At 39.2% G+C, this 27,036-nt stretch overlaps 1 protein-coding gene across 1 annotated transcript; it reads left to right on the top strand.

Annotated features, from left to right (window-relative positions):
• On the top strand, nt 1–27,036 carry LOC131911433 (aldo-keto reductase family 1 member C1-like). The gene is given in 10 exon segments (XM_059263467.1): nt 1–188; nt 7,933–8,081; nt 13,564–13,731; nt 14,551–14,667; nt 16,826–16,903; nt 17,324–17,446; nt 20,842–20,951; nt 21,058–21,223; nt 23,726–23,808; nt 24,794–27,036. Coding segments are annotated over 9 exon segments (969 nt in total). The 5' UTR covers nt 1–188; nt 7,933–8,000; the 3' UTR covers nt 24,837–27,036.

The following is a 27,036-nucleotide window of genomic DNA, read 5'->3' as shown; positions in this document are numbered from 1 at the left end:
CAACCTCGAGATCACCATCGAGGGTCCTCCTGGAGGCTTCGTAGAATTCTGATGTCTGGTTCCCAACAGCTTCGCCCCGTCTAGATTCTCCCTAGCCACTTCTGGCGCCGCAAGTTCCATTGAGGACAAAGAGCAGTTGATTTCCTAAATGCCACCGGCTTAGCTAGTCAGCACAGCTGGAGAAAGAGGTACTGGGTGGGGGTCCGGGAGGAGGGAGGGGTGGTGAGGGATGGAGGGTAGTGGGGGAGTGTGAGGTGGTGTGGTGATGGGGGTGGTGGGGGTAGTGGGGGCGTGAGGGGTAGTGGGTGATGGGGTTAGTGGTAGGGCTTGCAGGTCGGTACGGGAAAAGGGAAGGTCCACAATCTGCTCAAGAAAGCGGCAGCCAACTTTCTCCGTATCTCGGTACTCCGTAGGGTTTGATCACTTAGGGAGAGCTTTCTGTCAGGAACTCAGCACTTTTGATACGGCTTGGGTTTCTGTGAGTCGATCAGGCCCATCAGGGACCTTGACCACCGCCCTTGAGGGTTGCCAAAAAGGAACTACTGGGAGCCAAGTAGTTAAGTCACGTTGCGGCAGCAAAGGGCAGCAACAGCTTGTTCTTAGGGAGGAGTTTATCACCCGCCTCAAAAGGCGCCAACCTCGGCGCTGATTACATATCCCAAAATGCACTGCGTTTACCTCCTTCACACAGATAAATACCATTCTTGGCAGGTCTTCTGCAACTGTGCAAGTACCCGAGTTTCAGAATCTACAACTTCAATTTCCGACTCGATGATAACTGCCGCGGCGCTATTCAGCCTTTCTTGTTTGTTTTTAATTCATAAATTAGTATCCCATATTACCTGCAATACAGCAAAACCAAGGCACACAATATTCCTATCTCCCTCAGAAGTTCTTCTATATTCTTCCTGCAACAATGACTGTTCTGAAGTGGCCAACTATTCTTTGAATTGCTACGTATCTTAATTTATTTCATAAGAGAGAATAGGAACCTTCTTATATTTTACTTAACGATTGTACTAAATTAAATTCTGTAGAACAGTGTTTCTATTTTTATTTAGTTTACAGTTTGGGGAGGCTAAAGGGCATGATGGTGACGTGATTTAGCTCTCATTAGGACCACATGCCTGATGGTTCAGCATGGGAGAATTAAATGCAGAGATTCCATCACCAGATAAGAAGCTAAAGAACAACTGTTGACCAGTGATGTAATTTTGTCTTAGAAATTCACTATCAAAGATTCACCCCCCATCACTAGATCCCATCTCTTAAATCCCTAAGTGGGCCCAGAAATCAGAGTTTTGTTCTTCCCTGGAAGAAAATAGGAATGGTGAAATGCCAGGATATATTCATTAGTTTGACTGAATCATTCTACCATACATACACAGAGAAAAGCATCCAGCCTTCTCTCCCCACATTCCCTTCCTCCATTCCATTTCCTCTGTATACTTGATCCCCCGGCTCCAGTCCCCACTGGACCCCAGTCCACCTGCAAAATCTATTCTATTTCCCTTTCCCAGGGAGAACCATGAGTCCACCACTAGAGCCCTCCTCTTTACCTCACCTCTCTGGGTCTACAGATTGTAGCTTGGTTATCATTTGCTTAACAGCTAATAACCACTTATAAGTTTATACATAAAATATTTGTCTTTCTGGGTCTGGTTTACCTCACTCAGGATGATTTTTTTTTTCTAGTTCCATCCATTTGCCTGCAAATTTCATGGTTTTTTTTTTTTTTTTTTTTCCTGGATTTTCTGGATTTTTAGAGTGTGTGATGGCCGTATGTTGCCTGTTTTGCTGTTCTGCTCTGCTGGTGTGTTCATGGGGAATGCTTGCTGGTGTTGAAGGCTGGAATGCAGGGAAGAGTCAAGAGAGGGAGGTCAGGAGAGGATGGTCTGTGGGGTCAGAGAGAGCAGAGAAGGTCTGTGGGCAGGCTACCTGGTCTTCTGATGGGTGTGGCCTGTGGTTGAGCAGGGGGTGTCTGTATAAACTGGGGGCTGGGACACAGCCCTGAGTAGGGGGAGGCAGGTCAAGAGGGTATGGTCTGTGGGATCCATAGGAAACATGGATGGGGGAAGGGAGGCTGTAGCTGTTGTTCTGCCATAGCATTTTAGGGAGGAGCCTGATGGATTAGGTCTGCTGGGGTATCAGAGAGCATCTAACAACCATTTATATGTCCAGTTCCAAGGCATCTGACAGCCTCTTCTGGCCTCCCTGGGAACCTGCACACACTTTAGGTCTTCTGCAAGATTTCAGATCGATGTGTTTTCAACATTAAAATACCTATCAAGACATAGAAAATTGAGTATTTAAGCATAGACTTACAAATAATATTTCACAGTTTATTAGTCAGGGTTCTCTATAATCACAGAACTTGTGGAATGAATCTCTCTATATAAAGAAGGAATTTATTGGAATGACTTACAGGCTGCAGTCCATCTAATCCAACAATGGCTGGCTATAAAAGGAAAGCCCAAGAATCTAGTAGTTTCTCAGTCCCATGAGGCTGGGTGTCCCAGCTAGTCTTCTGTATATTTTGGAATCCCTAGGAAGTAGTCTCCAATGCCAGTGAAGGAATGGATGTGCTGGCAAGGTGGGGGCAAGCAGGTAAAGAACAAAAGCTTCCTTCTTCTTTGCTCTTATATAGACTTTTGCAGAAGGTATGGACCATATTAAAGATATGTCTTCTCTCTCAAGATCCAAATTAAAGATGTGTGTCTTCCGACCACAAAGGTCTGGACTAGAAATGGATTCACCCACTTCAAACCAAGCAGAAAATCTCTCACAGGTGTGCCATCCATTTCTGGATTGTAGTTTATTCTAGATATGGTCAAGGTGACAACCAAGAATAGCCATCACACAGACCATTACTTTGTAAAATTTCTCATTTCTACCTTGTTAAAGAGAAAGAGAAAACGTGAGTTTGAACTACAACTTCTGAAGTAAAATCTATATGGTCCCTGGGAAATAGTGCTTTCCATGGCTTTCTTTGTGTAGTTCTCAAGTCAGAGAAGTAAAACCACCAAGGCTAGCCCCAACTAAGAAACTCATGTTGGCCTGTTTTAAGCTTGTTCACAACGAAATACTGAGAACACAATAAAAGCAGGATAAAGGTCAAAGAAGGAGAATGGATAGTGTGCTTGGAAGGATGCTGTTCAATTCCTTGTAATGAAAGAAATAGATACTGTTTTGAAAACAGTGAATGTTAGGCATTTTAGCACTCAGGAGGCTAAGCAGTAAATGAGGGTGAGTGTGAGGTCAGCCTGGGCTCTGTAGTGAGTTTGCGGCTACTTTGGGCTAGATCACAAACATACAACTGTGGTGGTATTTTACTTGTACTGAAATGTGATTTTAATTGTATGTTAATAAATAAAGTTGCCTGGGGGTCAGAGTTATAGAGCCATAGCAAGTGCGTGGCGGTGGTGGCGCACGCCTTTAAGGACCTGGAGGGTGGTACATACAGGCAATGACAAGGCAGTCACGTGTTTAGTTTACAACCAATGAGAAGGCAGAACATCTAGACTATTTAAAGACATACACACAGGAAGTAGGCTCTTTTTCGGAGAGCTCTCTTGGCTGAAGCAGGATAGCTGAAGCAGGAAGGATAAGGCTCTTAGTTCTGACCTCTTGGCTTTCTTCTCTGAATCGGCTCTGTGTTTCTTATTTAATAAGACGGTTGGTTACATCTACATACAACTAAAGAGCGAGCAAAGAAGCTCCTAATCATAAAGTATTCAAAGTCCTTAAAAGTGACTTCTTAAATATTAAACAACAAAGTAGCCACAGTCAGCACAGCTATGACATTTTATTACCTATTTCCTTTTAAATATGTTTCAATTGACAGATATTTGTATGTATTTGTAGAATACACTGAGATTTTGATATCTGCATGCATTATTGAAAGTGCCAATCTAGGTAGTAATGTGCCCAGATCAGCACCAACTTATGTGGCCATTATGAGAACAAAAGGTTTTGATTTCTGGGCTCATGTGGAAAATTGGGGAACAAAAAAGAGACAGTTGGCCACTATAAGCTGTTTCCTGGGTTTGTCTCAAGTGCGGGCTGGAACTGGTATAGGTAAGTGCTCATGAATTAGGGGGAGGGTGTTGTGCCCATAGCCGTTCTGAACACTTCTCAAGCATGTCTGGAACTGGGCACAGGGTACACTCTGCAGTCCACTCCAATTTGGAAAACTTTGTTATGAAATTAGTTTATGGCTGTGGCTATCAGGTACCATCACCTCAAATGCCATGCTGTTCCCAGCTGTGTACACAGATTAAAGGTCAAGTTCAGCCCAAAGGACTTTGTGAAGTACTCTGGGTTGTGATAAGGAACGAATTCTTGTGTTAAAAGAAAGAGAAGTGGAAGAAAACACAATAAACTTGGCCACCTCTCCCTTTACTTTTTTTCTAAATAATTTTTTGACGTCTGTCTCATGTAGCCCAGAGTGTCGTCTACCTTTGCTAAGTAGCCAAGGTTGACCTTGAACTTCTGTTTCCTGAGTGCTAGGATTATAGGCATAAAATAGTATATCTGCTTATCTAGTGCTAGAGATTAAACACAGGGCTTTGCACATGTGAGGACAGCACCAACTGAGACACATCCTCAACCTCACTTCTGCCTTTATGGGACACCAGATGGCTGGCTTTCAATATCTCTGGAGTAAATTCTGACATGGTAGATATAGCTGTTCCTTTTAAATATTAACAGCACTGTTATCATGCGAGAAAGGTCATGAGACACGACAAAATCCAGTATCAGAGCTTTATTGGTAGGGGGGACAGAAGGGAGCATGGCCAGGCCTGTTGGAGAGACACATGCAGAGAAGGGGGGGGGAGGAGAGAGCAGAAGAGAGGGGAGGAGTCTGTGCCCGGCTTTTTAGGGATTCCACTGCACATGTGCAGATTGCGTGACCACGCAGCACATGGATGACGTAAGATGTAAGGCCCCTTACTTGGCTACTGAACTATGCATGTGCGGTCATACAGCTGGAGGAGTGGCCGGAATCCTAACAACAGCATATGTCAAATAGTGCCCAGACTCAAAGTTCTCCTGACCAGTTGTCTCTTTATATGTAGCAATGACTAACTATAGAATGGTTACCAACGTTGATCCCACATATAGTGCCTTCCCCCTCTTGGAGGAGTCGCAGAACCATCAACTGAGGGTGAGCTTCAGCTATGAGGAAAATTATTCTCGGCCAAAGAATAGGAGAAGTAGACACAAAGGTTCACAATGTGCTTTTTGACCCACTGGAGAAGTCACAGTGAGATAAAAGAAATGAAGGGGAGAAAAGGGAAAATATTTATGTTTAGTGCCACTGATATCTGAGTTAAGCATCTACAGATTGAATTATGATGAAGTTGGAAGCCGTCTAAACTCAAACTGTTTTTGGCTAACCTGCTTTGTAAGTCTTTTGTCCTTTTGATATCTTTTCTTCCAAAGTAAACAAAATTTGGGTGTTGAGTAATCCAGCCAGATCACCAAGCATGTAATCAGGGCAGGGCAGAATTGAGTTAGGTCATGCAGGCAGTACAGATTAGAACATGCTAAAAACACAACAAAAAAACAACAAAAAAACCCCCCTGCAGCCTCCTCATTGTCAAGAGATGGCCTGTTTTTCTGCTTGGTCTGTGACACTTGATGGAATTGTCAAGGATTCAGTTCTCTTTTTGTACAATTCGTTGAGTAGGAAGGAGGAGTTCATCTTAAGAAACTTAAGGAATTCTGAGGCTTACAGGAGAGGGGAACAAAAAAGACCCAGGGAAAGGAAAAGGGAGGAAATAGGAAAGCAGGAACAGGAAAGAAGGAGAGCAATGAGAGACTGATTCCTGGAGTCTCCAGCAGCACAACACTCCCTGCACTTCACAGAGTTAATAGCTCCTTCTTCCTCTGAGCTCATTCCTGTGGAAGAGTTGTCAGACCAGCTTGGCAAGGTCTTGAAGCCTGGAAACATCTAGATTTACTACAGAGCAGAAAGGGCTTCGGCTTTATTTAAAACAATCCCTGTATGCCAAAGCAAAACTATTTGCTCTTGTGCACACTGGTCCTACACAGCTGCTATGAAGACAGGACAGTGGGTGAAACTGACAGGGGACCTCCCCCAGCAGTTCATCTCGTTAGAAGAGAATTGTAGAGAGAGTGAGTGGAATATGACTGATTGCTTGAATCTGCTGAGAGTGGAAGAATGAGAAGAGGAAATAGTTCCCACTGACTACAGCTCTTGAGGAATTCAGGCCTTGATGAAATCAGACCTTGATGAATGGAGGCTTAGTAGAAACCATGGAGCAAGAGGGTCACTTAGTGTGGTGTGTGTTGAAGTTTTGGTTTTTCTTGTGAATTAGTTACAAGCAGTAAACACCCAAGTAGTTACCTGAAGTACATTTTAAGTATGAATTAAACCTCCTAGGGACGCTTGAGTTTTCTGCATTAACAGTGAAAGATGATATCAACTTCTTCCAAGTAGAAATTTAAACTGAGAGCAGTGAATATATAGATAACATCTGAGCTGGTAAGATGGCTGAGTGTATAAAGGTGCTTGTCATACAAGCCTGGAAGCCCAAGTTCAATTCCTAACATCTAATATATGTATAGTGTGCTTTTAGTTTGTATGTATGTATGTATGTGTGTGTGTGTGTGTGTGTGTGTGTGTGTGTGATGTTAGTGATTAAGGGAGTGAGCGTATACCTGAGAAGGTGGGTCAGTTCGTAGGAATCTCTTTCCATAAGTGGTTATGTGTGCGCTCTGTGTTTTAGTTTTGAAGTATGTAAGTGTATTTGTAATGTGTTTTAGTATTTCAGTGTGTGTGACTATTATTCTGTAGGTATGCATTGTGTTAGTGTGTGTTTATATGAATGTCTGTGATTATAAGTGAGTGTATGAGTGTGAACATGCCAGTGTGCTACCATGTGTGTGTTTGAGTGTGCATGCGACTGTGTGCTAATGCATGTGAAAGAGATGAGTGTCTGTTGAGTGTGTTTCAATGGTTGAAAGTGATTTTGTGTGATTGTATACATTTGTGTACAAATCCAATGTATATATGAATGTATATGTGTGTGTTTTGTCTATGTGTGTATGTTTGTGATGTGTGCATGTGTACATGTGTAACGGTATGTGTGCACATGGATGTAGATGTGTTATGTGTACATGCACATGTATTTTGCATGTATATGTGTATGTGTGTGTATATAAGTGCATGTGTATATATGGTGTGTGTATATATTTAGTGTATGTGTGGGTTTATGCATGTGTAATATATGTATGGGCTGTGTATGAACACTTATGGACCAGAGGAGAATTGTGAGTGTACTGTTCTGTTACTCTCTGCCTTACTTGCTCGAGACAGAGTTTCTTGCTGGAGCTAGAACCAGACTGGCTGGCCAGCCTCCCAGTGGTCCTCTTGTGTCCCTGCCTGGCAGCCCTGGGACTATAGGTATGCACAGCCACACCCAGACTTTTATGTAGGTGCTGGAATCTGAACCAAGGTCCTCATGCTTGAACAGCAAATGATTTTAATCACTGAGCCACATACCCAGCTCCAATTTCTCTAATTCTTTGAATGTGACTGTGTGTGTGGTATGTGATGTCTTACTCTTTTTATATTGTATAACCAAGAAGGGGCTTCATCGTGGCTAGAAAAACATGAGTCCAAACAAAGGAACAGGTGTAGGAAGGTTATCAGTGTAACAAATGGCCAATAATTGTTCAGTTAATCTGTGATCAGACAATTTGTGGGAGACTATAATGAGAAAATTTGCTAAAGACCCAATAATCTATCAGTATACAGTACTTTACTCTAGAATTCTCATTCCTATGAAATCATTGAGCTGCTTCCATTTCTCTAGGGCGTGTGGGCTGTGTTCCCTCCCTCCCCACACACTCCTGTTTAAGGATGGGCAGGAAGTAAGTAATGATTAAGCTTGCATCCCACAGTTGCAGTATATCTTCCTGTTACTCAGTACCCAGTGACGGCGGGGAAGACAGAAGCGGACTGTGCCACAATGAATCCCAAACACTGTGCAGAGCTAAATGATGGCCACCACATTCCTGTTCTTGGCTTTGGAACCTTTGCCCCCGAAGAGGTAAGGATGGTGGTTTTGGAGTTCAGAAGAAAGCAGACAGGACTAGTGGGAGCTGAGAGTCTGACCATGTGGTTAATGACGGTAACTCTTGGCCCTGCCTTCACTTTCAAGTCTGAAAGAAGCCTGTTTCTAGTAGGTAGGTGCAAAAGAGAAAACTTAATAACCACCCTCACTGAATAAACGCTGGTACACTGGGTGTCATGTGTCTCATGTATTTTCGGGACATTTTCATACTTTTTTTTTTTTTTTGGAGAGATGTATAGTCAGATCACTTCCCCTCTAATTAATTTTGTCACAAAGTTTTCTGGGTTCTTCATGTACTCCGGATAGTAATAATTTTCCAGATAACACATTATTTTAGAATTAATGTGGTCAGAATACCCCATAGAAACCAAAGAAGGAATTGCTGGTTTGATTTTTTTTCCCCCTAATGTTGGCCGACTGTTCTCAAGCTCCAGTCTGCTGTTGCTTGACTAGCTTTGCCTGAGCAGAACATCAAGGTGGTGGAAGTGGGGATGGGGTATGTGGAGGCAGCTGCTCTTCTGTTCTAGGTGGAAGAGAAGTGGGAAGAAGAGAAGTAAAGGAAGGAACTGCAGGCCAAGCACACACTCCCAGTCCCCTACTTTCTCCAACAGATCACACCCTTACTTTCTGCCACTCCCCAAGAAGGAAATAAAATCAAGGGGTTAATCCAATGATCTGGTCAGTCCTTTTGATCTATTTACCTCTGTAAATGCCTATATAACACACCCAGAGGTGTGTTTCAGTAATCTCTTGGAGCTTTGTTCCTTAAAAAAAAAAAATCCAAATCAAGCCAACAAAGTGAACCTGGATAGATAGATGGTTGGCAATGATTTTCTCCTTATCTGTAGGTTATTTCTTCATTCTGTTATTCCCTTTGCTGCAAACAAACCCTACACAAAGATCTACAGGCAAGTAAAGAATGCTGAGAGTGGGAGAAATAGCCTTCTTCAGGGAAGAAGAAACTGATTGATTATCCAATACCAAGTAGTCAGCTCTGAAAATATATGTACAATTAACATTATACAGACCGAACACGTTGTATTTAAGAATATCTGTATTACTAGCTTTACTGATGAATAACTTAACATGCCATACAATTTATCTATTTTAAGTGTTCAATACCATAGGGTTTCACACATTTAGGAAACCATCAACATTATCCATATTTTATAACTTTTCTATCTTCCCACAAAGGAGCCTTGTATCATTTACAGTTAGTCCCCATTCTCACCCCAATCTACTTACTTCATGTCTCTATAGATTTATCTATTTTAAACAGTTCTTATAGATGAGATCATGTGATGATTCTCTTCCCTTGCCTTTGTGTGTTGTGATTATGATAGCATACTATGATAAAAACCTGTTTTTTTTTTATTTTGCAATACAGTTCAGTTCTATATATCAGCCACGGATTCCCTTGTTCTCCCCCCTCCCGCCCCCTACACCTTCCCCCCAGCCCACCCCCTATTCCCACCTCCTCCAGGGCAAAGCCTCCCCCTCGGACTGAGATCAACCTCGTAGACTCAGTCCCAAAACATTTCACCAATAAAAACTGTTTTGGCTGCGTCAAGAATAACAACAGAAAAAATTGTGTCTACTGAATACAGCCTTCAAATGAGTGCCTCGTGATGGAACAGAAGGCACTGTTCTTATTCCCTAAATTTTTAGCTTTAGAAAATAAAAGAAACTCAAAATGATTTTTGATTTCTAATAAATTCTACTATGAGATGCTTTTCTCCTTAAATTTTACCCACATACACCCCTAATGCGCTTTATCCTAACATCCACCACCTGATTAAAGTAATCATCAAAACGATTATTAGGAAAATCCACTTTTATCCAGGTGATAGTAAAAATAACAAGTACACATTAATACTGTGTTAAGAGAGGTCAGGCATTTCCCTAACCACAAGAAAGAAGACAATGAAAAAACAAAACAAAAATGAGTAAGACAATTTCTTTTTCCTAGATGTACAGAAAAGAGAAACAAGTTTAGAAAGAGAGGATTATGAAGATAGTAGAATGCTGTGGGATGTTCTGTATGTTAAATGTGTTGCTCTGATTGGTTAATAAATAAAATACTGATTGGCCAGTAGCCAGGCAGGAAGTATAGGCAGGACAAGGAAAGAGGAGAATTCTGGGAAGTGGAAGGCTGAAGCAGAGAGACACTGCCAGCCGCCACCATAACAAGCGAGATGTAAGTTACCGGTAAGCCACAAGCCATGTGGCAACTTATAGACTAATAGAAATGGGTTAATTTAAGATATAAGAAGTAGATAACAAAAGGTCTGCTGCGGCCATACAGTTTGTAAGCAAAAAAAAAAAAAAAAAAAAAGAATATCTGTATTACATATATTCATGTAATGACAATTAATGAAGACAGAAGCATCAAGTTGAAAGAGAGCAAGGGGGCTACATGGGAGGGTTTGTAGGGAGGAAATGTTGAAACTATATTATAATCTCAAAATTATACATTCTAATCTTACCATCAAAAAAGTAAAAAAATGTTTAAGTATACATAATTCTATTTATGTATTTTAGTTTCTATGCTCTTTACTTTGAGGACATATCTAAAAGATGGGTCCCTGTACTAATGATTTGAAAGTTTGCTGTGCTCTCTTCCTTTGGTGCCATTGCAGGATAATACGGTGCTGCTTTGGTTACTATGGCTTGGTGGCATGTATTGAAATTCAACATTGCAATGAGATAATGGTTTACTATAGAATGGCTGTTACAAAAGGGCAGCAAAATGCAAACACTGATGGGATGCTGAAAAAGCAGAACTCTCATACATGCTGATGGGAATGTAAATTAAACAAACACTAAAGAAGACAGTATAGAAGTTCCTAAAATAGATCTTTTATATGATCTACCCATAACCTTCTTCACCTATACAAAGAAAATAAAGTCAGTATACTGGAATAATACATGAAACCCCATTAGGAACAGTTATGAATTTAACTTAAGTGCCCATCAAACAATGAATGAATAAGATGTTGCACACACACACACACACACACACACACACACACACACACACACGTAGTGGGTAGCCATTCCAGCTTTGATCTGGAAGTTCCAACCCTCTTTGAGGCTTGGGTAACTGTCACGCCTACAAGGCGGGGCCAAGGGAGGCGCCTGGAGACCCGAGATCTGGATGGACCAGCGCTCGCTTTTGGTTCCGGGACCCTGGACGGGGGAGGTGGGCCAAGCAGAGCTCCAGAGAACACCGCTGGACTGCGATACACCTTCCCCAGACCCCGCGACCTATCTATCCCTTAATTTGTAAGTTACGCCATTAAATAAATCTTTTAACTACGTGGAGTGGCCTTAATAATTTTGACAATACACACACACTCACACACACAGTGAAGTATTGTGCAACCACAAAGAAGGATTAAATCTTGTCATTTTTATAAAGTACATGAATTAGAGGACATTTAAAAAATAAACATAAAAAAAGACAAATACAAATACCACATGTATGAAAACTACGTTTTTGACTTAAATGTAGAATAGTGATTATTAGATTGGACATAGGTACCAAAACATAGATAAGGACTAAGTTCTGGCATGTCAGTAGAATGGTGACTATATTTTACAGTGATATATATTTCTGTAAAGGGGATTGAACCTAAGCCCTTGGACATGCTATGCAAATATTCTATTGTGGAAAGTTATTCTATGTATCCTCGGACTTAACAAAAAGCCCTACATTTTGAGAAAAGATCTCACTATGTTGCTTAGTCAGTCCTTGAACTCAGGAATCTTCTGCCTCAACCTGTGCTGCCAGATCTAGTTCTATTTTATTAATATCTGGAGGAGAGTAGCTCAAAGATCCTAAATAAAATATGAAGAAGAGGGAAATGCCAGTTGCGCTAATTTGATTGGTGCATGAGATGTGCATTGGTCGAAATATCACTTCAAATTCCGTGATGTCTAATGTTAGCCAACCTCCTCATTAGAGTGACAATGAATCGTCTCTCCTCATTTGTACCATTTCCCAATAATATCAAATTATAAATTCACTAATGGACTGACCTATGAGTGAGGTTAAAGTCCTCATGTTTCAATCACTTGATACGTCAAGGGACAATTAAGATTAAAACTATAACATTCTGTGCCTGGCTCTCAAAGGGTTGTGTCTGTGTAGTACCACAAGTTCATTTAATCCATTTTAAAGAGACCCTCAAATCTCAACAGCCCCAGCAAATGCCCAAGTTCAAAGTCTCCTCTGAGCATCAAAGCAAAATTACTTAAATACTTCCTTTTATATGTCATAAAAGTAATTCTGATGATTAAATCTCTATCCCAGAAGTATATATTTTTATGCTAGAATTTACTTCAGTCATGTAGATAGAATGGCTGGGGGATGAGTTAAGACAGCATCCTGCTGTGTGTTAAAGTGTCTATTTCTAAACTAGACCCTGGCTGATAGCGGGCAACCTTAATTTCACCATTTGATAATAGAGAAGAATGGCCATGTTCTTTTAACTGTTTACACAAAGAGCAGAGCTTATGGAGGTCTGCTTTCCTTTGGGAGAATGAAATTTCAGAGTGTGCTGACAGAGGATGTCTATGTAAACTCTCAGCTAAATAATTAGGAATTGAGTTTCTCAACAGATTTCCTGCAAACAATGCATACATGTATTGTCTACAACATGTCTACAACATGAGGGGAATTTAGTGTGTTCTGTGTGACTTCTCCAGGAGAGACCTCCAACACTGTTTCCTCTGTTCTTCTTGCTACGCACATTGTCTTGGGCTCCTTTTACTTTGTAACCTCATTATATAAATAACAACCACTGTTACAGCTATATGCTGAGTCCTGTGAATCCTCCCAGCAAATTACTGAACCTAGAAATGTCCCTGAAGACCATGGATGGCAATAATCAATGAGTGATTGTCTCAGTCTGAAAACTTTTCTCAGATGCCCAATTCTCATTATTTGAGAAGAAAAGGCCCACACAAACCTGGGAAGATACATCACCCACTTAACACAGCAGAAACTTGTGGTTTTGTAAAGTAGCCATCTGTTCTAGAATTAATTCAATCCCATGGATGTAGTGGGTAGCTGTTCCAGCTTTGACCTTGAAACACTGCCCCTAGAGTGTCAGCAGGTAACTAGTAACTGCCACATCTGCCTATGACCTGCCCCCGGGGGCTGACCTGCCCCTGGGGCATGGGTGAGAGGGAGCCCCTTAAGACTCGAGGTGTGTACATGTTTGTGTTTGGCTCTTCTGGATACCTCGTGATCCTGGAAGCTGGATGGGACACCAAGCCAGAGTTCTCTCCTGGATGGTACCTCATCTCTCCTGGATCCTGTAAGCAACCCCTATTGGCTGTAAGTTATCCCAGAAATAAACCTCTCTTGATTACCAGATAAATTACATGGAATTGCCTCGTTAATTACAGTAATACACGGATCTCAAAATACTCCTTCTGGTTGCTCTTCTAGGTTCCTAAGAGTATGGCTACCGAGGCCACCAAAATAGCTATAGATGCTGGATTCCGCCACATTGATGCAGCTTATTTGTACCAAAATGAGGAAGAAGTAGGGCTGGCCATCCGAAGCAAGATTGCCGATGGCACTGTGAAGAGAGAAGATATATTCTACACTTCAAAGGTATTGTGCACATATGGTATGCTGATGTGCAAATGAATGAAACTGGTGTGTTGATGTTTGTATAATTTGATCAGTGGTTGAGTTAGGTATATTAGTCTACTGTTTAATTACATATATTCAACCAGTGTTGAGAACAGAGGAAGCTGATGAATCTCTCTTCACCTTTATGTTTGAATTTGTAACTTTAGTGTAAAAATTATTTTGTTATTTTGATTCATATCTCATAACAGTGTGGTTTAACTTGGACAGAACTGTGATAAGACTAGGGCTTCCTGAGTGACTATCTCATATCTTATCTCTTGGGTGACCAATATTTCTTAAGGTTCTTAACATCCATTTTTCACTTTCATCAGTGATAGAGAAAATAAAATTTTGCTTCCTGAGTATTTCATGAAACATTGCTAGAGTCTTCTATTTGTCTAATATATGTTAGAATATTAGCAATATTTCCTTTTATTTATGTAAATGATAGGAATATTAACTCTTTCCCATTGAGCTAATGCATGAAGGGATAAGATAGAAACCTCCTTTGTAAACTTATGTGAAATTTAACTCAGAGAATGGCTGTTATTACATCCAATTTTCACACAAGTATTTATTTCCTTTCATTGTCCCATAGATTTACCAATAAATGCCAAATATGTATCAGACTTGACATTAATAGATTAGACAATGGAAAACTAAAAATTGGACAGAGTATTTTTGCTCTGTGGTCACCAGTTTCTGACCAGTTGAAAAAGTCTCGATTTTGGGTAAAAGAATTCCATAAATTTGGACAATGTGTTAATGTAGCACGACTTTCACTCTCAACATTTGCAGCTTCCTTCCACATGTCATAGGCCAGAACTGGTCCGGCCTTGTTTGGAAAAGTCACTGAAAAAGCTTCAGTTGGATTATGTTGACCTCTATCTTATTCATTTCCCAGTGTCAATGAAGGTAAGCAATCAACATCTTCATACCTATTTTACTTCAGTGGTCCGAATGACCTTTAATTTCATTGATGATTTATTTAGACTTAGATAAACTGATAAAAATTTAATGAATATATCATGGAAGCCACTCAAAATAATTCATGTGGAAAACAAGCAACCCAAATCACACAAGATTGATGGATTTGGAAAAGTCTTTAGAAATGTGTCTGTTTATAGGTTTTTCCTTTGTTCCTTTTCCATTGGTAGCAAATATGGCTTGTTCGTGGTTCATGGTTGTTTATATTCAGTGCCTTATCTGTATCTTCCAGTGTAAAACTTAATCTTGAAAATAAACTTGATTGAGTCTATCCTCATGCGGGCTCCTTTTACTTTTAATCTTTTTGTTTTTAAGTGAATCTCTTTAGTCTTGATTTAAAAAAAAAATGGGGCTGGTTTTGAACTTTCTGTGTTGCCAAGGCTAACACTGAATCCAGATCCTCTAGCATCCATATACTAGGATTGTAGATATGTGTCATCACGTCCACTGATCTGTTTTTGTTTATAATTATTTTCCTTTTACTACTTGAAACTGTACAAACTTAGGCAAGTGGCAGGCAGCAAAAGAATATTTTAATGAGTAAAGTGGTGTCTCCCATATAAGAGCACTGTCCTAGCAGATCATACATTCTTATTTTTGAATGGGTCCTAGCCATGTTGACGTGTTGGCCTCCATTGAAGATTTTGATTATCTTTTTTTCAATCTTCTGAGTGCTGAGATGACAGGTGTGCACCAACAGACCTGACTCATAGTGAATAGTTTTGAACTTTTTGTTTTAATTGTCTGGTTTTTACTGATTAGTTCCTTAGATCCATGACTTTATTTTCTTATCTGTAAATGCCAATAAGAATAACCACATAACTAACAGATAAAAAAGTAGATTAAATGAATTAATATAGTGCCTGGTACATGGCCAATGCTTGGTAAATGTATGTGTTTTAATATTTGTAAAATAATATATAACAAAACCAATCTTAGTCCATGTCTAGCAATAATGGAAATTTTACCCATCATGATATCATATGGTCAACAAAAAAATGACAATAAACTACTGTCTCCCCTATGATTCAGTCCCCTCTGTATGGCCCTTGACATGCTGGACTAAGAATGAATTAAAAAAAAAAAAACCTTACAAATAAACGCAGGATGATAGATGTAAGTCATAAAATGTTCAGAGACATTGGTTGAGATTAGAAAAATATTTACTCATTAGGATGTTTGATTTTAAGACCTGGGAAACAGATTCCTCAGTAAGTACATTCAGTGTTCTGAAAAGAATCCATATCCCCAAGAATTAATGGGTCATACTTCCTAGTTTGTTTATATTTTGTCTACCATGGAAAGGGCTGCAAACGGAACATCTGAGGAGTTTCTGTATGTTTCAGAGTCTACAGCTGATAGTTGTTACTACTGATAGTAGTTTTTTTTCTGACTTAGTTGTTGTTGATTTTTAGAGAAAATAATCTAATTATTCTGATATTAATAACTACTCATCATTAATTTTTATTATAAACAATTATTAATTAGTATTAGAGAGTTCTTCTGATCCCCTTGATGTCTTATCCTTCTATCTCCATTTCCTGAGATCTGGAATTACAGCCATGTACCACCATACTTGATATATGCAGTGCTGCAGATTGAACCTAAGGCCTTGTTCATACTATATCAAACACTCTAGCTACCAGCTAAGGTGTATCTCAGTCCCTTGATGGACATTGTTTAGCTGCTATGTCTAACCTTTGACCTTTGACATGTTGAAGGAAAGTAACAGTGATGGGAACACTGATTCTGTAATCATGTCAAGACTGCAATTGCTTATTTGCTGGGATATGACTACTGACTTTCTCAGTGACAGATATTTCTCCAGGGGAAATGCAAGTCAAATAGGGTACCCACAGAGATCTGGGAAATGTTGTGAATTAACACATGTAATAGATGTGAGAGAACAAAAGAAACATGTTACCTTAAATATTTCCTACAACTTCACATGCAAAGGCTTTTGTGAATATAAATTCTGGCATGCTGGTCTACCTAATTTATGGAGAAGCCCTCTCTATACTAGGGAGCATTGTTATGGGGAAAGTCATGACATTGGTGACAGTTATAATGGCTGTTTCTTTTCTAGCCAGGAAATGATTTTAATCCAATAGATGAAAATGGGAAGTTATTATTTGACACAGTGGATCTCCGTGACACATGGGAGGTAAGCACTTGGAGTATAGAGCAGAGGGGAAGTTAAGAGAGGGAGTCAGGTCTCAGCTTCACATGTGAGAGTCAGATATGCACCTCCAGATCAAGAAACCCATGGTCTTTACTAGGGTTATTTTGCTGCTGCGGAGAGGAAGGCATAAATGAATATGTTAGAGACTACCGGAAAAGTATTGGGAGAAATATCTTCCACTATCTGAAATAATCTCTCTGGTTCCTAAGGAGAGCAAAGGCATTCATTCTGTCTTTATCTCCTGTCCATATTTAAAACTGATTTCTCTCTTCTTATGAAACAATGCTAGTTAGCTTTATTTTCCTTTCTTGACAGTGTTCTTTCTAGCAACACAACATTGTATTCATAACCATCTACAGCCACTTTCATAAAATATTCTTTACCACCGTCTCCCTGCCCCAGGCCATGGAGAAGTGTAAGGATGCAGGGTTGGCCAGGTCCATCGGGGTGTCCAACTTTAACCGCAGGCAGCTGGAGATGATCCTGAACAAGCCAGGGCTCAAGTACAAGCCTGTGTGCAACCAGGTGAGCATCCATAGTTTCCTTTTCTTCTGCTCTTCATTCCTTTCTTACTTTATTACTAGCCATAATCCTCTTCTCTTACTAAACTTCGTGGAGCAGAGGATGCTGATTGTATCTCTGCTTAGTAAAGTCTTTGTGGAAAAGGTTGGGAGCCACAGTGCTTCTGTGCATGCAAGAATTTGGAAATGCAAAAGTAATCAAGGAAAGCTGCACTCTCTAATAATGAAGAATGACTAAAGACTGCAAGAATGAAAGAGCCATGGAGGAGCTGGAGAGATGGCTCAGTGTTTAAGAGCATTAGCTCCTCTTCCAGAGATCCCTGGTTCAGTTCCCAACACCTACATGACAGCTCCCAAGTCCATTTCCAGGGGACCTGGCTTCCTCTGTATGAGGTTAATTCTAATTTTGTAGGGTAAGTTTTATAATGTCCCTTCCATTTCTATTTTACAGAAGAGTTTGAGGAGCATTGGTGTTAGTACCTTGTCTTAGTTGCTTTCTATTGCTCTGATAAAGACCATGACCAAAGGAAACCTGGGGAGTAAAGTGTTTATTTCATTTTATAGCTTATAGTCCTTCACTGAGGGAAGTCAGAGCAGGAACTCAGGCAGGAACCTGGAGGCAGGAACTGAAGCAGAGACCACAAAGGGAGACTGCTTACTGGCCAGTTCCCATGACTTGGTCAACCTGCTTCCTTATACACTCCAGGACCACCTGCCCAGTGTTAGTGTCTCCCAGTGGGCTGGGCCCTTCAACACCAATAATTAATAAAGAAAATAGTTTACAGATTTACCTACAGACAGTCTGATAGAGGTATTTCTCAAATGATACTCTTCTTCCTAGATAACTCTAGCTTGTGTTAAGTTGACAAAAAGCTAGCCTGAACACTTCTCTTTAAAGGTGTGGTAGAATTTAGTAGTGAATCTATCTGGGCCTAGGTTCCTACTCATTTGTTTTAGTTGGAAGGCTATTATTGATTTCAACAAGTTGTTGATATGTTGTGACTTACTTTGGTAAGATATATGAGTCTAGGGATTTGCCTACTTCTAGATTTTCCAGTTTTTTTGGATGCAAGTTCTCAAAGTATGCTGTAACAATCCTTTGGATTTCATTACAGTCTCTTGTAACTTCCTATCATCTATAATTTTCATAATTTTGTCTCTCTCATCCTCTCTTCTCTTCTTAATAGTGAGATCAGTTTTTTAAGGCAGATATTTTCTTTTGTTTCAGTTATAACTATCCTGTCAGGTGATAATTGTCTATAGGGAGGGTCATGTTTTAAGACCAATTTTTACATATTTGAAATCTACTTCAAATATCTATTAATACATTTTGCCTGAATTAGCTTTCTTACTGGGGTTTTTCAGAAGTTATTTTTTTCATTTTAAGATATTAGTTTGATTTTTTTCTTCATTAAATTCTAATGTAAATAAATTTTTTGATTAAGTAGTTAAGATGAACTACAGCTATTCCTAAGTAATGAAGTAAACCTTGTTGTCTTTCCTTAGTTATCAATGACCTGAGAGAAGGTTTACTGTAATAATCAGCACTTTAGGAACAGATACTTGTGTTTTCTCTCTGTGTGTATTTATTTATTACTATTTAAATACATATACATATACATATACATATACATATACATATACATATACATATACATATATATTCCTGAATACACAAACTACAACTTACTCATTCTGTATGTTATTTATATGCATGTTTTCAGGGCTGACCATGTGACATTGTACAACCAATTGGCATGATCTTTCCTGGGATTTTTTTTCTTTTCTTTCTTTTCTTTTCTTTCTTCTTTGTGTGTGTGTGTGTGTGTGTGTGTGTGTGTGTGTGTGTGTGTTTCAAGATAGGGTTTCTTTGTGTAGCCTTGGCTGTCCTGGAACTCACTCTGTAGGCCAGATTGGCCTTAAACTCACAGAGATCCACCTACTTCTGCCTCCCAAGTTTTGGGATTAAAGGTGTACACCACCACTGCTTGGCTCTCTGGAGATTTTAAAAATACAGTTAAAAAACTTACTTTGTGTTTGTATGTGTATGAATGTTGTCTGTCTATCTCTGTCTCTCTGTCTCCTTGTCTGTCTCTGTCTCTCTTCCTCTCTCCCTCTTTGTGTGTGTAGGCAGGCATGCTGTGGTGTATGTATGGAGGTCAGAGGACAACCTTGTGGAGTTGGCTTTCTCCTTCCACCTTTATGTGGGTTCTGGAAATTGAACTTAGACCACCATGCATGTGTGGCAATCTCTTTTATTCCTTTGTCAACCCTCATAGCTTTGATGCTCAAATATTTCCAAATGTCGCTAGCAGAATCCCTACAAACTTACTTTTTTGTCTTTCATATCTGCCCTCATGAGTCTTCAACCAAATACTTGCTTTGTGGTACAGTTCAAATCCAAGGCTCAGTGGGCTTCTTCTCCTTGCCCCATCTATAGTTCATCTTTTCTCAGTGTATCTGTGTTCAGTGGGCCAGAGTCAGTTCACCTCAGGGATGTTTTTACCTTTTAAAAGAGGACCATTACTTGAAGTTGAGACTTACTTTCTTTTATTTATTTATTTTTTTATTAAGAGATTTTCTATTCATTTTACATATCAACCACAGATTCCCCAGTCCTTCCTCCTCCCACCTCCCATCCTTCCCACACAACCCACCCCCCATTCCCATCTCCTCCAAGGCAAGGTCTCCCATGGGGAGTCAGCAGAGCCTGGTACATTCAGTTGAGGCAGGTCCAAGCCCCTCCTCCCTGCACCAACACTGCACAAAGTGTCTCACCATAGGCACTAGGTTCCAAAAAGGCAGCTCATGCACTAAGAACAAGCCCTGGTTCCACTGCCTGGGGGCCCCCTAAACAGTTCAAGCTAAACAACTGTCTCGCTTATCCAGAAGGTCTAGTCCAGTACCATGGGGGCTCCTCAGCTATTGGTCCACAGTTCATGTGTTTCCACTAGTTTGGCTAGTTGTCTCTGTATTTTTTCCAATCATGGTCTTGATATCTCTTGCTCATAGAATCCCTCCTCTATCTTCATCGATTGGACTCCTAAAGCTCCGCCTGGGACTGGATGAGATTTCTATGATGACAGTTAGGGTATTAAGCCATCTGATCACCAGAGTAGGTCAGCTCAGGCACCCTCTCGACCATTGCCAGTAGTCTATGGTGGAGTCATCTTTGTGGATTCTTGGGGACCTCCCTAGTACTCTGCTTCTCTCTATTCCCATGGTGCCTTCATTTATCATAGTATCTCTTTCCGTGTTCTCCCACTCTGTTCCTGATCCAGCCAGATTTCACATAGTGTAGACTTTTCAATTCCACTTCTTTTACTAATGAACACTTCTTTTTCATGGTCATATGAGGTTTTCTATAATCTGGTATCTTTCTGTCTTGTCCATCTACAGGTAGAATGCCATCCTTATCTCAACCAGAGCAAGCTCCTGAATTACTGCAAGTCAAAAGACATTGTTCTAGTTGCCTATGGTGCTCTAGGTACCCAATGATATAAGAACTGGTAATAAGGATTGTAACTAAATCGTATCTAAAACACATATAAAACAATTTCAGTTTTGAAATCCCAAGTTTTTGACCACAAGCAGTCAATATTCCTTTCTTTTTAGGATGGATGAGAATGCCCCATATCTCTTGGAAGATCCAGTTCTTTGTGCTATGGCCGAAAAGCACAAACAAACTCCAGCCCTAATTTCCCTCCGGTATCTGCTGCAGCGTGGGATTGTGATTGTCGCCAAGAGTTTCAATGAGAAGCGGATCAAGGAGAATATGAAGGTGAAGAGCAGGTTATGGGCATCGGGGCTCCTGCATAGTGTTTCTTCCTTGAAGGCTTCTGTATAGCCTTCCAGTTTCCTTGTGTCTAGTGACTGTCGCCGGCATTCCCTTGGCATATGTGCTTCAAGGGCATGAATGAGCATTTTCTTCTCTACAATAGCATTCTGGTTTCATGGCTGTAGAGGATTAAAATTGACCGGGTTATCTTTAAGTTAGCAAACACCTTTCATTCATTTCATGAAATGAGGGAGCCAAACTATGTGATTTTTCAGCCTACATTAAAATTTTATTCTCTTGATACTCATAGAGAATAGTATTTACATATTAATTTACTCTGTGGGTTGATTATCTCTATTTTCAAGTAGGAAGATATTGTTACTGCTAATAGTTGTCCAGTCAGCCAGTTTCAATATATAAGTTTAAAACAAAGAAATTAATGCTTTTGTTCCCTCTTTCTTGCCTTATCTCTTTGTCAGGCAGTCTCTCTGGTATCTAGGCTAACCTCAGACTCACTGTCCTCTGCCCTTAGCCTCCCAAGAGCTGGGATTGCAGGTGTTCTCCAAACTCAGTTTAGGATTAGATATTTGAGTTTACATTTTTAGGCTTAAAACTGCCCCATTATCATTGTTTTCACGCTTTATGGGCCATTATAATTTACATGCCAGGCAAACCTCAAGGGATGAAATGGGAAAACTTGCAAGTTCATATTACAAAAGTGTGTGTCCTCAGAAATTAAAAGAATTAAAGGGGCTCTTTACAGTCCATTTACCACATTTATATATTCTGAATATTGGCTTTTCAGATTAAGAGTTATTTGTTGACGTATCTTCCCCAAAGTTTACCTGTGTTTTCATTAGTTTTATGATATATTTTTATGTGCTAAAATCTCTCCCTTACTGTGGTCACACCTTTCATGATTTTACTTTGTGGTCAATGAATATTATGTCTTTCCTATATGGGTAGCATAATGAGTTTTGTTACATTCTATACAAGTGATAATTTTTCCCCAACTGGTCTTTCTTTCTTTTCTTTTCTTTCTTTCTTTTTTTTTTTATTTTTCGAGACAGGGTTTCTCTGTGTAGCTTTGCGCCTTTCCTGGATCTTGCTCTGTAGACCAGGCTGGCCTGGAACTTACAAAGATCCACCTGCCTCTGCTTCCTGAGTGCTGGGATTAAAGGTGTGCGCCACCACCGCCCGGCCTGGTCTTTATTTCAATGCAAGTTTTTAGTGCTATGTAAAGCAAGAATGAATATAAAAGTGTATAATTTTTAAATGGCACTTAAAGTATCCTAGCTGTAAAACTGACCACTTTTCTTTTAACTGCTGTGTTTACTTTTCTCTGTTGTGATGATTATATTAGAAAATCAATGTTTCATTTGTTGCTTTCAATATTAGTACTAGGGATTGAACCTAGAACCTCACACATGCTAGGCAAGTTCTCTAGCAGTAAGCTATGCCACCAAGCTTGTTTCATTCTTCTGTTTGTACTTTTTTACTTAAATGTGTTGGCTATTATTGACTGACTCTGGTCAGATAAAACTTAAAATCACCTTTTCCCAATACTACCTCACTGTATTGAAACATGATCTAATTTTTTATAATGTTAAACTTTTAAATAGGATTTAGGTATACGTTTCTGAATTTTAGATCATCTTTTATATTATTAAATAAAATCTTAATTTGTCCATTAAAGAATCTGTATATATTCTGTCAGACTTAATAGTTTTGATCAAATTTTGATAACATTCATTTTGCTTTGATAATGTTCAAATTTACAGCGATTAGTTAAAAATAACAAAGTGAAACCTATTGTCTAGATTCATCAACTAATACATTATGGATACATTTTGTTTACTGTTTCTCTTTCTTCCTCTATTTTTAAAGAATATGTATTTAAGGATCCACTCATTCTGATGGTTTAATAATTAGTGAAATTCATTTTGATGCTTAAAGTGTTACAAATTTAAAGAGTGACATTCTTTTTAAGCCAGTTCCTGGCTCTTTAAACAAAGTATCATCTGTATTTGAGAAATGTCTGATTACATAAGAAAGGGTATTTTTTACATTCTAATCATTCATTGATTGGCTATACAAAGCCAACTGTATCCATGATGATTATTGTTAACTCATACGTTTTAAAAGTGATCATCAAATTCCTCTGGATCTTGTATGAAATTGATCCTATAATCTTTGCATATGTCAGTTTGGTTTCTTCTCCAGTCTCTTTTGAGATCTGATTTTGCCTGTAGTATAGTGATGTTTAAATATATTATACATAGTAATATATTTGCATTCAAATTTCATTTAGTGCTCATTAATAGTTTCATTTGATCTTTGCCAAAAGGCTGAGAATCATTTTCTTAGTAATTTGAATTCTTTTTATTGCCATTATCTTAAAAATCTTTTGGAAGCTATTACCCTACACCTTTTAGTCTGATTAGCTTGTGTTTTTCAGATTGGCAAATATATGGTCATGCTAAAATCTGTCTGCTTTCGTGACAGGTTTTTGAGTTCCAGTTGCCAGCAGAAGACATGGCAGTTATAGATGGCCTGAACAAAAATTACCGATATGTTACTGCTGATGTGTAAGTAACCTTGGAAAAAACATTGCTCAATTTATATTATGATGATGAATTTAATATGGTTGTTAAGAGTTGCCTTAATGAGGTCAGTGTGAGACAGGAGGTTTGGGAATTCTGTTCCCAAATTCTTCACAGAGGTCTGTCTGTTACATTAACAGGGTGCATGCAATCAGAATTAGCTTGGATTGCTTTGTATGGGCTTCTGTATTTATTATTCCACAGACTGCAGGTCAGCCAATATTGCTAACTTTATACCAACACGTAAGCCACTATACTTGGCAAATATGTAGTAGATTGTAGATTTATTGTAGCCTATTTAGAAGGGTCCAAAAAATCAAATTAGTCTTTTAAAGTAAATTATTTTATCGCTTTATATTTTGTGTTGTTTGTCAAGTGTAGAGACCTACAAACTATGTACTGAGCTTCTTGGACATGGAAGCATTTCTAATAATTCTGTCCTTTCTATTTCTAATTAACTATAGTGTGTTATATGTGATGAACAATGAGTTATAGCTGAATGAATTATGAATTTGGGATTATCAGAACTAAACTATACATACATACTTACATACAACACACACACACATATATACATATACATATCTGGCTATATATTTATATATTCACACATATGTAAATTTGGGTCAATATCTGTAGAAATGTTGTACACAAGTCATAATCAGGTTCTGTTTGCACTGAAAGTCTGGAAAGAGAAAAGATAAGATGTTGCTTTGCTAGACTGATGATGTAGTTGATGGAAAAGAATATGTTTGTACATTTGAATATCCAAGTTCTCCTACCTTCCAGGTGGGGAACTAAAATGAAATGATTTAGTTATAATTAATAAACATTTACTATGTAGTCTTTTTGTGACAGAAAGACAGATTGTAACCAGTAAATAAAACTCTTCTATTGTGATAGCAGTCAGAAGAAGAGTCATTCTCTCTACAGTCTAAGCTTGTTTTATACATTTTCTTTCTCATTTCAGTACTGCTGTCCACCCTAATTATCCGTATTCAGATGAATATTAACATAGAAGTCTTTGCCATGACATCACCTTGACAGTAGCTGTGTGGGAGATGCCATAGATTCTGATCGGATATCACCTCTGGTCAATGTTGTGTGTCAACCTATACTCAACCGGATTGAGAGAGATGGGCATGGTGTTTTTTGTAATACCCTGAGGACAATGAGGTTTGCTTCTATGAGGTGCATGCAAAGCACCACTATTGTCTTTTATTTCTATGATTTCTTTCCATCTGACTCACTAAGACCTGAGCTCAAGGAAACTAGAATTTGAGCATTCACAGGGAAAGGTGTGGACAACCAGCTTAGAACGATTAGCAGTTGGGTACATGGAATTGAGGTGAAGGGAACTGAACAATTCTGTCTGAGATATATGGGTATTTTGATAGGTTTATTACAGATAAAGAAAGCTTTCCTCCCAAGAGCCAGAGTTGTAGGATAAACCTAATGTCTTTCTGCAAATGGAATAGTACCAGCCCTGCTGGGAACTGATTGAGAGGCTGAAAATCAAATTAACTGATTGGTAAAAACTGCTGAATACTTGTTCTGGGTCCAACTTCCTTAGTTGTAAAAATAAACTTGAATTTGACAAGTATTGTCTTTTCAAATGCTTTATTTTTTGTGTGTTTATAATGTATGTGATTGTAGGGACATGTATGCAACAGTGCCTTGGGTCCTCTCCTTCCACCTCATGTCCTGGTAATTGAACTCTGGCTGTCAGGTTTGCATGACAAACTCTTTCCCCAGTTGAGCCATCTTGCCAGCTCTCTTTCAAGTATCTTACAAATGAAACAGGAATATTACACATCTAAAACACAAACTAATCTCAAAGCCATTAAACATTAGTGAGATATTAATATTTAAGTGGTAAATAATACATTTGAGACAAATTCTCCAAGCTTAAAACAAGCCCTTTGAAAACAGGCATAGGACATGCAGGACACTTTGAAAAGCCGCTCGCCTTTTGCAGTCTTTTTTACCAAAATGCACAACCATTTTGAACAAATTTAGGAATGTAAAGTTAAGGAGTCAGTTTTCAGGCTCTAAATCTTCATTTCAGATGACCTTTTCCCAAAGATGGAGATAGTGTCATGAGTACTGGTCAAGGACTTACAGGTGTTAGGGACATGGGTACTTTTAACATGAAGCTTCCAGCTGTCCCTCTTGTGACTAGTTTTGTCACATCCCAGAGGCTTTCTGAAGCCACAGCCATCAGCAGACACATAACTACCCAAGATGCGCATCCCACATTACATCCACTTCTCTAAAGAGAATCCTTCCTTAAATTAGAGGAGGCCTAACTTTCACTTGTCCTAGAAGAATTCTTGGATTACCTTTCAAATTCACTTACTCCCCTAGTGACCCTAGATGTATTCATGGGTTTAAATGCTGTTTATAGACCGAGAAACCCCAAATCAGTATGTATAGCCCAGCTTTCCCTTAAACGCTCTAGATGGGAAGCCAGATATTACGCTCCACAGCTGTGTTTCCATCCAAGGGATATTTGAAACTTAGTGTTTGTCAAACCAAGCTCCCTTGTATCTTCTCCTCTCTGCTGATTTTTTCCAGTCATGGTATTTGTAGACTATATTTTGCCATTCATAAAGCTTGTAATTTTTGAGTTTTTACTTCCATTTTCTCATATCTCATGTATAAACTCTGAGAAAATCTTGTTATGCTCACTTTCAAAATGTGTTCAAAACCTATATTTAGGTTTTAAGGCAGAGTCTTTGAGGCTATTGTACTCTATCATTTTGGGGCAATATATTAAGCATCCAAAAATTTCTTAGAGGAAAATCAAGAAGTATTATTTAGTATTCTGATTGTGTAACTATTCCTAGAGAGAATATCCCATTTATCCAGAATGGAAAGGGGAATAATAGAAGGAAGAATTCTGTCTAAGTTTGTGGTGGTTTGAAAGAAATTGGTCCCCAAAGGGAGTGGCACTATTAAGAGGTGTGGCTTTGTTGTAGTAGGTGTGGCCTTGTTGGAGAAGTGTGTGGGTGGGCTTTGAGGTCTCCTTCATTCAGTGTGCCACTCAGTTCACTTGCTGTTGGCTTTGGATCAAAATGTAGAATTTTCCAGCACCATGTCTACCAGAATGCCACCATACTCCCAACCACCACGCTCCCCACCATGCTGATAATGGACTAAACCTCTGAAACTGTTATCCAACACCTCAATTAAATGTTTTCCTTTTTAAGA

This window comes from Peromyscus eremicus, chromosome 5, assembly GCF_949786415.1.
Source record: "Peromyscus eremicus chromosome 5, PerEre_H2_v1, whole genome shotgun sequence".
Lineage (NCBI taxonomy): Eukaryota > Metazoa > Chordata > Mammalia > Rodentia > Cricetidae > Peromyscus > Peromyscus eremicus.
This window is presented reverse-complemented; position numbering and strand designations above follow the sequence as displayed.